Below are 11779 nucleotides of genomic sequence, written 5' to 3'. Positions count from 1 at the left end.
ATTGTATTTTGGGTCTGAAATTAATCTAAAATAAATTTATTTTCTCCTTTGCACCAAAATAAAGCCTTATTATTCCACATACAAGATCCATACTGCTGCTTTTGCATGTTTTGGCCCATTAACATCACATTTTAGATTTCCTTCCTTTCAGGTTTCAGTAATTTGTCTGAAAACCAACCTGATACTTGCCATAGAGAGAAAATCCATCATGGCCAACATTTAGCTTTTGAGGACTTCATAGTTATCTGGTCATTTCAGGTTGCTAGAAGGGATGGTGTTGAACAGCCGCTGTATTAGTTGTTCTCACTGTTATCGACTGTACAGCAGAGATTAGAGATCTGCTTGTTGCTTTTTATAACGCAACAGAAAATTTAGCTTTTCACAGCATCCATCTCTGCTCGTTCTTCTGGATTTGGATTTCTGTTAAACGCAACGCTTTTCAACTGCTGATTCACTTCTGTCTGCTGGCGCTCAGGGCTGCTCCCTTAACTTTGATTATTCAAATCCATCGGTCCAGTCTTAACACAGTCCCTGCTCACAAGTGCAGTATATAAAACTAACAATACAGACAGATACATGGAACTCTCTGCAGCAAGTTTCAACCTTTTTAATGAAAGAATTAAATCATTTTTTTGGTGAGAAGTGACACCTTTGCTACTTAAGTCAAATCTGCAGACACGCATGTACAAGTTATTTTGTTTAGCAGCACCTACTAGCATTAGTGACTTTACCATTACTTTCCTATACAGAGTTCAGTTTACCCTCATTGGGCGGCCGTTGAGGATTAATTTCAGACCCTTATTGTGTTGATTCCTGTTATTTGTTAATGTTTTGCCTCTCTTTTAATCCTGTTGTATTTTAATGTTTGTTGCCGTCACAGAGCTAAGATTTTTTTTTTTATTTTATTGTGCCATATGGATTCCTGTGCCTATGGCAGTCTGAATGTTTTTTGTTAAAATATTGTATGTAACAATATCTATAACCAGATCATCGGTATGTATAAAGCTCTGATGAGGATGCTGAGATGAGGATTACTGATGACGCTTTAGCACACAGAATGTTATCATGTGGTTATCGGTGTTAGAGGCTGGGCAGACAGGAGCAATGGCCCTGAAAAGGAAACTTATTTTCATTATCATTTTGTCTATAAAATGTCAGAAAATGGTGAATGGTCCAAAACCCAAAAATATTCTGTTTACAATTTTACAACGTCTCACTTTGGAGTTGATGGAACCAGAATATGTTTTGCATTTTTTCCTTAAAAAGAGACGTAAAACAACTCATTGATTATTAGAATTGTTGCAGATCATTTTTTTTCTGCCATTCATCTAATCAATCAGTGTAGTAATCCTTTCTGCAATAGAAATAAGCCCATGATTGAAAATGAGAAATTAAAAGTTAAAGTGGGATTAAATGTAAAATTCCTGCGTTTTGGAAAAACAAATGAGTGATTCCGATCCAACTTCATCTAACTGTCTGATGGAGATCTTGAGTTTTCGTCTATGAATATGTATCGTTGACCTCACCTCAGGGTCCATTTAGTAGCAGTGCCAGAACCATTTTCCTGAGCTTTCTTACAGACTTCTCATCCGTGGTGGAAAATACTTGGAACTTGGTGGTGATGGTGTGATGCAATTGAAAGCTCCAGAGCAGCTACTAAATGTACCTTTCTGTGTTTGTTTTGCCACAATGTTAGGGTTTTTGTTATGACAGGGATTTGACATGCTCCCTGCGGGTGCTTCATGTTTAACAGACAGATGTGAGAGTGGTATTGACCTTCTCATCGAACTCTCCATGGAAAAGCAAATAGGCGTATCTCCTGTAATGCTGACCTATTTCTTATTAAAAATGAGTGTGACTTAGCAACCATGGATCCTCAGGCTAGAAACGCAGCATCACCAGGCCGCCAGAATTGGGAGCACTCATTTCTTCACTTTTACATTAATCCCACTCACCTGTGATTACCCGACATACTGTGTGCTAAAGTGTTAAAGCCTGTGTGGCGGACAGAGCTGCTACAAGAGCAGATTTTGTTGTGAATCCTGCCTCCTGATGTCTCTGATCACTACAATCTAAGTTTTAGCACTCAGAGCATGTGTTTTAAATGATTGCTATATGCTGAAATCATTGTTTTTATTATTCAGTGCAATCCGGTCCAATGAGATGGTCTTCATGTCTTGAATGGTCATTCAATTGTATCAGAATGTTTCTCTGCAGCACTTTACCCATGAGGGGTGGAAGACAAGTCCAGAGGTGTTTGTGTTTGTGAAAACAATGAGTCCCACAGATGGTGCTGGATTCCAAGTAAATTGGTATGAAAAACCACTCTTCAATCTTCTCCAGGTCATTTGCAGTTATCACACACTAGATGCATTACATGTTTTGTCCCATATGTCAACTATAGATGAAAGTACATTAATGCAGATGTAAAATGATCCTCCTCATCATCAATATTGAAATAAAAAAATCTAGCAAGCCTGCTGTGATGAAATGACAACTGTATCAACATTTGATTAAAAAAATGGTTCAGGAAAATGGAGAGTAAGGAGTGTTCATTGCAAATGCCTGTGATGTATTGTTTTGAATACCCCTTAGAAATATGGAAGATTTAAAATGCCTAGATAAGATAGAGTCAAAGAAAGAAAGTTTAAAAAGTTTAGACCTGTCAAAATTGTTTTTATTTGGGCATTTTTTAATTATTTGCTCAAGTTGAATATTTTCAACTGTCATTTGCGTCGCTGGCCGCAATTTCACACCTTCTTTCATCTTTTCACATCTTTGCATTGACTATGTAATTTGCTCATGCAAGAAAAAAAAATTCACTTTGCGTTTGGTGGAAACACAACGTAACACTCCTCTCCCTGGAGGTCCACAGAGACATTCATATGTTAGAAGAACTGTAAGTCTAGTTTAAGCTACGGTATTTTGTTGAGGATTCAAACTTGGTCTGAATTTATTTAAAGCCCCTAAAAACAGCAATATCACTAAAACGTCCCCAAAAACAACATCTGCTTCATCAGGGAGGTGTACTATGAAGGGAGATTTGCTAGATAGGAAGGAGAAGTGATGGATAGGAATGTTGAGCCATCCTGCTGTCGGTGTGATGTTTGATTGCTGGTAAAAGTTTTGGAGGGGTTGAAAAATGATATGCAGCAAGCATATCATGGGCAGGGGTTATAATAAACAACAAAATCTACAAACAAACTAGCTAACCCTACAGACAAGTAGATGATGGATTCATATTATGACAATTTAAGAATTTCAATTTTCCATGAAAGTATTTGGCAAAACCCTGAAATATGAAACAGAATTTTAAATTCTGTGATTGGATTTTCTTTGTTCCATGTTGAAATGTATAGTATAGAATAGTGTCTAATGTTTGCCATACAAGCTTGTAGCTTAGACTTTTACCAAAGAGCCAGATATTTTCTAATGCAGTTCTTTTGTGTTGTTGATTAAACCACACACGTTTCACGCCCATCCCAACCGTAGGAGTGCTCCAACTGTGAGTCACATAACAATGTTTGTGGGAAAACCAAATGGGATATTAACTCCAACTTCACAACTCTACTGGACCCTTGTAAAGTCATGCTGGCTTGTTATATGGTTGTATCCATGACACAATAGTAAAAACTATTCTCATCCATAACATTTAATCAATTTTTCTGATGGCAGACTTGGTCTTCCATACTTGGTGACAGCACCACACAGTGTCCTTGGATCCCTTCTGTTTTTTTTCCCCACTCTTGAGGTTCGTCCCGCCTCCGCCTCAGTGATTGGCTCTGCGTTATGACGCTTTCCGACCGTACGGATAAACTAAAGCTTTCATTGGCTGTCGGCTCGTGACCTCGGAAGCGTCTCCGCCTTCTCTCCGGCAGAGGACAGGTTGAACATGGCGGCGTCCCTGAGGTGCTTTCTCCGCACAGGAAAGGTTTGAGATTATTACTAAATGTTTCTTCCGTATCACCAGTCTGTGTTTGTTGATGATGAAGGTCATTAATGGCGTCTCTCCGTTGTCTCACAGAATGCCGTGTCGGCTCTGCGGCGGCGGGAGTTTCACAGGAGCGCTCCGGCCGCGGTGCAGGTCAGTGTCAGCATCTAGCTAGCAGGCTAACTTCAGCTACAGCTAACACTCAGGCTGCTCTGGGCTTTACGGTTAGTGTTGCTTAAACTACAGAGTTTAATGCAAACTAAAACAAACAGTTGTCTTAGTTGTTAGTGGTTAACCAGTCGGACTAGTTTGTACTCAGTCCAAGTGACGGTGTCCCAGCTCCTGTCTGGTCACAGAGGTGTCTCATCAAACCTGTGATGTAGTCACACACCAAGGATATACAAGTGTCTTTACTGTGTATTTATTGGCTGTTTAATGGTTCAGTTTTTGTTGAATCTCTGTTAGAGGTGTTAATTAAACTGTACAGTCATGTGGAGGCTGTTCTCTGTGGCGCTGTTGCATTGTATTATGTTATACTGTGAGGTTTTTTCATTATTAGGTGACAGACTCTACAGACTTTGGGCACAAATCAAAAAACATTGCCTTTTCAGTTAATCTCTTGATCATGTATTCATTCAATTGTCTAATCACAAAATGTCCAAAATGATTAAAATTGTACATCCAATTACATCCAAGGTGAAGTGAAAATTCTTTTTGTCCATCCAGCTGTTGAAAAGCAAATATTAACATGTAGGGGTTGTAAAGCTCATCATCATGCTGTTATAATCACCAGAATATTAATGCTGTCATCACCAGAGCCTGAGGCTCTTGTTATGCTAAATTGTGAATTTATTTATTCATAGTGTTCTGTATACATATGTAAAATACACATGTATAGAAATAACTCTAAAGCATTGCTGTAGTTTCTCAGCTTTAATTTAATTAATCCTTATCAGAGTGTCTCTGTAGAATTGTCTTCCCACACTGTCTGAATCACATCTTTACTAACCGGGTAGAAATTGGACCAAACTGTAAAAAAAATCAGAGTGGACTCACCTCTCTAACTGAATGACCTGACAAGGGCGAGACTTGTGGGTGACAGCAGTGGGTCTGTACTTACTGTGGCCCCCTTGTGTGTGTCAGGTGACGGTCCGTGATGCCCTGAACCAGGCGATGGACGAGGAGATGGAGAGGGACGAGCGGGTGTTCCTGTTGGGTGAGGAGGTGGCTCAGTACGACGGAGCGTACAAGGTGAGTAGATGTCCAGGACAGCACAGTGGACGAGCTTCACGAAGACCGTTAAACTTATTACAGCTTGTGCTCAGATGTTAAGTGGCCTTCGATTAGACCCCATCTGGGACAGTTAGAGGATCTCTGGCCATATTGCCTCTTATTATGGTCTCAGCACCGACCTTTGGACATTTCAGCAGCTAAGCCTGTTCACTCAGCATCACTACATTTGAGTCTCTTTAAAGGGAAACTACAGTTTATTGCAACTTGGGTCTTATTGCTCCACTTTTATCCATCATTTCTGTAAGTGATTACATTGTACTCTCCAAGTTACTAGCTGAGATCAATGAAAAGTCCTGACAAACATTTTATATTTTCCCTCAAAGATCCAACATAATCTGAAAAACTGATCTGGAACAGTGGATGTTAGACAGCTGGTAATATCCTGTGTGTGTGTGTGTGTGTGTGTGTGTGTGTGTGTGTGTGTGTGTCTGTCTGTAGGTGAGCAGGGGTCTGTGGAAGAAGTACGGAGACAAACGCATCATTGACACTCCGATCACAGAGGTGAGACACTCCAGCATTCACCCTTTTAAAACAACACTAAAGTGAAACATCCTGTGGAGAGTTTTCTGTCATTGTTAGCATATCTCAGCTGGTTAACGTCTCTCTCTCCCTCCATCCCTGGTGCAGATGGGCTTTACCGGCATGGCAGTGGGAGCCGCCATGGTGAGTTACCATTCATCCTCATGGCAACACATTCATCAAACACACACAATCCCTAACGGTACAATAGTAATATGATACTTGGCATATTTGTAATTACACAGTTAGAACATTTTTTGGATCCATTCTGATTGTGATCTAGAGAATCCACTATTAGACTTTCGACCTATCGACACTGGTATGATGTCGTTGCCACATTATGAATCACTTGGATTTAATATGGTTTTATTTTAATCTTTGACTGAGATATGTGGACATGTCACTGCATTTGCCCCACCACAGGCATTTTGCTGCCCCGTGTGAGAGGAGGGGAAGTAAAATGTATAACATGATATTGGATGGAAAACACAAATTAGTACTTTGTGCACATAAGTTCTTCTTTTCTCCATGACACCCCGAGGCTCTGCACAGACATGAGGCCTGTGGTGGACGTATTTAGACTGGATATGATTTGAACTCTGACGGACTCTGTATTGGGACAGGTCTCGGTTACTAGGAGTGAGCGGACCCATGAAGACCTCGCAGTGCCAGAAATAACTTATCATACAAAATAAATACTAATTACAAAAGGATACAATACAATTCCTATGAAGATCGCCTGACTACCCACGACAACACACCTGAAACATCTTGGATTAAAAATGATGCGTCCTCTGTGGACATGCTTTTTTTTCCCCCAGCAGCTCTCATTAATATTGGACTGCTGTCCTCCCTTCAGGCCGGCCTGAGACCCATCTGTGAGTTCATGACCTTTAACTTCTCCATGCAAGCCATCGACCAGGTCATCAACTCTGCGGCAAAGACCTACTACATGTCAGCTGGTCTGCAGTCGGTGCCCATCGTCTTCAGAGGACCCAACGGAGCGTCAGCAGGCGTCGCTGCACAGCACTCTCAGTGCTTCGCCGCATGGTGCGTTCACTTACGCCTGATAGTCTCAAGAAAGGAATTATCCTGCACTGGTGGTGACATTAGTTGAAGCAACAGTGGGCGCAGCAGTAGCTGTGGTGTCATTGAGGATGTCGTGTCTGTCTGCAGGTACGGTCACTGTCCAGGTCTGAAGGTTGTGAGTCCTTGGAACGCAGAGGATGCCAAAGGTCTGCTGAAATCTGCCATCAGAGACGACAACCCCGGTGAGACACCCCCCCCCCCCCCCCCACTACAGCAAAGGTCACCAACAGGCTCAAGGCTTTAGAGGAATACGATCCGCATAATGCTATTCAGACATTTACAGTCCACTTCTGTAACAAAACTGGAAAACTTCATTCTGAACTGAAACCCTGGTGCCACCGCTCTTCTTTAATGTCTCATTGATTCCACTGGTGTCTTTCCTCAACACTCAGTCAGTTCTCTTGCACCTTAATGTAAATCTGTTATAGAAAATTGCTGTAGTCTATTTAAAAAAAAAAAAAAAGGCTCTGTTACTATATAGTATTTTACTACGTTATGAATTACTGTGATTTGATGCAGTGATATTCAGAGTAGAGTCCCTTTGTCTGCCAGCACATCAGACACAAATAATATCAAAGAGCAGATTCCTTTCATGATACTTAGGGTCATTTTCTCTGTTTCTCTGTGGCGGCATCAGTGAGAGCTCCCTGAGAGGGAAACAGCATCAACAATAACAGCAGTAACTTCTTTTCATTTCCAAATAGGCTATGATATCGATTCAGACTTTAAAAACTTGCAATACCTGAGTGAATCTATGTTGTTTTTTGTCCCCCCCACCCCATCCCTTGCTAAGACTATGGTAGCCACAGTACATGTCAGATGATGTATCTGTTTTTACTAAAAGGATCTTCCTCCACTTCTGCCTCATTAAGGTTCAATACAAACGTCTTTGTGGAATGTTATTGGAGTTATGGAGATTTTTTTTAAACCAAAAACTATGCAGATGACTTGGAACTGTGTGTGTGTTGCAGTGGTGTTCCTGGAGAATGAGCTGATGTACGGTGTTCCCTTCGAGATGTCAGAGGAGTCGCAGTCCAAAGACTTCACCATTCCCATCGGCAAGGCCAAGGTGGAGAGACAAGGTGAGACTGACACACTGGACACGGGATGCTCTGCACTGCTCCATCAATGCCTCTGTGGCTAGTGGTGGATAGTACTTACTTACTTGGAAAGAAAACAAGTGTATTTCCCAAAAAGTTTTATGAGTTATGAGCCTTTTTGTTTTCTGCTGTCAGATATAAACATGGTGCTGGTATTTGGGGGGGAAATGGGTGGTGACCTGGATATTAGAGATCTGTCCCCATGAGCTGTCTCAGTCCCTGTTGTGTTCCTGAACATCCTCATCATCATCATCATCTTCTCCTTCCTCTCCTCCTGCGTTTCAGGCAGTCACATCACTTTGGTCAGTCACTCTCGGTACGTCAGCCACTGCCTGGATGCTGCTGCTGTTCTCGCCAAGGAGGGAATCGAGTGCGAGGTAGAAGACGGAGCACCTGTTGTTGTTTTGCTGCTGATGACCGGCGCTCAGCGGCCAGTTAACTCCTTCCTGTCTGTCTGTCTTTGTGTCAGGTGATCAACCTGCGGACCATCCGTCCTATGGATGTGGAGAGTATTGAGGCCAGCGTGATGAAGACCAACCACCTGGTGACGGTGGAGGGCGGCTGGCCTCAGTTTGGGGTTGGAGCTGAGATCTGCGCCAGGATCATGGAAGGTAACAGCTGATTGGCTGCATTAAAGCCCCTTTCAGACGCAGTACTATGTGACATTACTGCCTCATCAGCCTGTTAAAGATAGTAACAACTTGCTTTGGGCGGCCTCATTGTCACGAGCCTCCTACCGGACGCCAAAACGCCACACTGAGGGGCAAAGCAAATTTCACAGTCAGTAAAATACCAAATGCTCGGGGCGCTGTTTCTTAAAATCTTTTAGTTCATTTCAGTTCTGTGATGAGCTGATCTGTCTGCAGCCTGATTAAACAAAAAACATGGAATGTCTTGAGTTAAAGGTGGTGGCACACAGCGGTGTGAAATATTAACAGTGAGAGAGAACATTTGGGGATTTAAGGGCACTGAAATAAAACTTAAACCTCGTGTGTGTGTTTTAAGGTCCTGCCTTCAACTACCTGGACGCTCCGGTCACCAGGGTGACTGGCGTAGACATCCCCATGCCGTACGCTAAAATCCTGGAGGACAACAGCCTGCCGCAGATCAAAGACATCATCTTCACCATCAAAAAGACCCTCAATGTCTGAGACACTCACAGAGGACAAACCTACCCGAATGCTCTTTGTCCTGCTCACACAGAAGGTGGAGACATCGTCTGGTAAAACATTTGAACCATGTGTAAATACAGCCAAACCGTTCCTTTAAAAACGCTCCAGATGTTGGCCAACGCACAGCTGTTTCTCTGCACTCAGAGCGGAGGGGACACACACACAGGGCTCCGTCAAGTCGTCACCTCTGCTTGTCGGTAACGAACTTGACCGAACTCTGTGTGTGGCTCTAGCTGCTCTCTCCACTTCCCCCCCTTTCAAAATAAGGTGCTGTATCCTGTAGGCTTTTCTGTGCTTGTGAGAACGTTTGTCAACAACCAAACTGCTGAGTGAGCACAAAAATGTGAGGATCTGATAAGTCTGCAGGGACCGTGTAAATTTAATTCAACTGATGCCACCCCTTTTTACCCATATTGTCAAATGGAAAATAAGGGTAAAACGTGTTTGTTCCTCACGCTCACAGAATCTGAGAAAATGTCTGCAAACAGGCTGATTTCAGACTGGGCGAAAGCTGGAAATGTCCTGAGCGTTTAAGACGTGCAGACTCAATGTTTTCACTCTTAGTTTTGTTGTTAATAAACTCTCATCTCTCTAACCACCAAAACGTGTTGTCCTAAGTCTGTTAACATAATTCTTGCACTGACTCGGCTTCATCTCTAAAAGCAGCAGTGAAGAATGAACCGGCCGAGCACTGGAGGTGGAATGTGGTCTGGGATATTTATTGTAGCTGCAGCAGCTCTGTGGATGTTTTTGTTGCTGTAAATGAATCTGTTACAGAAATAAAAATCCTTTAGTCCTTCATGCTGCTTCATTCACACCAGTGTTGGTTTTATTTCTTACGTCTGATGACTGGAACATACAGTAAAGCTGAACACGACAATCGTGTCTGTACAGCTGTTGTTGGCAGTCAAATACAATTTGGTTTCTGCTGTGTGTAGGAAACTACTGAGCTGGACATGCTAATATCGGCACCCAGCAATAAATATTTCAGTTCCTTCTCTGAGAACTCAAACACGGCTTTTCTAAACTTAAATCTTAAATTTGTTTTCCATGTGAGCAAAAAAACCCAAATAACTTCACCATAAATTATAATAAAATAACAAAACACCATCTAACATCTGACAGGAGCGGCAACAAGTGGGTCGCTGACAGAGTAAAGAGAAAGTTGAGGACATGGGGCAGCCTTGAACATTTTTATTGGTAAACCGTTACAGAAACCAGCAGATCTGCTAATCTGTATCCACTCACTGAACATCAGGTCTGAGGCCAACAGCCAGAAAACACATCTGTCACAGTCCTCCTTAACTCAAACACATAAAAATAGAAACATTTTCTGAATAAGCTTTGAGAAACTCAAAGAACAAGCCGTCCATACAAAATTAAACTATATTACAGAGTCTCCTGGTTCAGAAACTCAGAAGAAATGTTTAGCGAGTCTTAAAAAATAGTGGAAATATTCAGTGAACACCAGAGAAAAGGAACATTTAAACATTTCATATTCTGGATCCTTAAAGTCCCAATATTTTCCTGGAGAGAACCATGTAGTCTGGTACTAATGGTCGGCAAAAAAAGGAGACTTCATCCTCCATACATCTGTAGACAAAGTTCACATTCTTTTTTTTAACCACGACCAGTACCACAGTACATTGTTCTTTCTTTGACTATGAAATAAAAAAATGAAATAAAGCTCAGCAAAGACAAAAATCCAGTTTTCTGAGTTGAACTGTGTCTGAATTCTAAGAAAAAGGCGAAAGTTCTCCTTGGGGCCCATAACTAACATGGTTTTAATGCTGTGTTCACGTCATGTTGGAGTTACTGTAATTACCAGTTAAATAGTGTCCAAGTCTAAATTATTAGTTTTCCTGAAATAATAAATTGGTGCTCTTATTGAGAAAGTGACTGACAATCAAACATTTATGGGCGCTTGTCTGTATTTGTAACCCTCACAGGACCAAACCTGTAATCAAACAACCATCCTCGATCGACGATCCTCGATTCTGTTCTGTTGGGTTTACTGTGGCCAACAAACAATGAACAAAGAAAAAACAAAAAAGAACCAAGTGAGAAATTCCAGGTCCCGTTCTTAGCGTGCATCCACATGGCTCGCAGAAGGCGTTTCAAACATATTCAGTCCATAAACACAAACGTCCTCCACGTCCACAGTGTTCAGAATAACAAACCATTTTCTGATCCTGTGAGTTTATAAACTTTACTCTGTGTCAGGGGAACCAAACTCCAAACTCAAAGAGCTGCAGTCACTCAGAAAGAAATCTCAACCTTATTCAGGATATGAAAACAAGACGCTTTTTACCTCCTGGTGACATCCAGCAGCAGAACCAACCTTAAGAACAGACTCCTGCTGCTGCTGCTGCTGCTGCTGCTGCTGCTGCTGCTCCAAAACTAAAACAAATTTGGTATTAACCATAAGGAAACATTCTGATAGTCAACGCCCGTGAAATGGTACAGTAGTTGCCTCTTACTGAGACTGTTGAACCGCTTGTAAAGTGTGGAGTTGACAAACTAAAACCAGCATGCTGTTGTTTGGGGTGTGACAGAGAGGAGAGCTGCAGCACTGATGGCACCAAGTTGAGAAAAGCACTCAAAAGCCCAGAAAGCACATTAATATTTGGCTTTTTAGTGCCAGATTGCAAATCAGTACTTTTTCTTGTAGAGTT

The 11779-nt window shown here is 41.8% G+C and overlaps 1 protein-coding gene across 1 annotated transcript; it reads left to right on the top strand.

The window, feature by feature from the left end:
• The first annotated feature begins 3853 nt into the window (after nucleotides 1-3853).
• pdhb (pyruvate dehydrogenase E1 subunit beta) lies at nucleotides 3854-9905 on the top strand. The gene is made up of 11 exons (XM_070848417.1): nucleotides 3854-3931; nucleotides 4025-4084; nucleotides 5075-5182; nucleotides 5663-5725; nucleotides 5852-5887; nucleotides 6603-6793; nucleotides 6920-7014; nucleotides 7804-7914; nucleotides 8218-8309; nucleotides 8402-8543; nucleotides 8938-9905. Exons 1-11 carry the CDS (start codon nucleotides 3893-3895, stop codon nucleotides 9081-9083), a joined length of 1083 nt encoding a protein of 360 aa, XP_070704518.1. The 5' UTR covers nucleotides 3854-3892; the 3' UTR covers nucleotides 9084-9905.
• The last annotated feature ends 1874 nt before the right edge of the window (nucleotides 9906-11779 follow it).

This window comes from Pempheris klunzingeri, chromosome 2 (genome assembly GCF_042242105.1).
Source record: "Pempheris klunzingeri isolate RE-2024b chromosome 2, fPemKlu1.hap1, whole genome shotgun sequence".
Lineage (NCBI taxonomy): Eukaryota > Metazoa > Chordata > Actinopteri > Acropomatiformes > Pempheridae > Pempheris > Pempheris klunzingeri.
The sequence above is the reverse complement of the archived record's forward strand: the minus strand, read 5'-3'. Positions and strand labels throughout refer to the sequence as shown.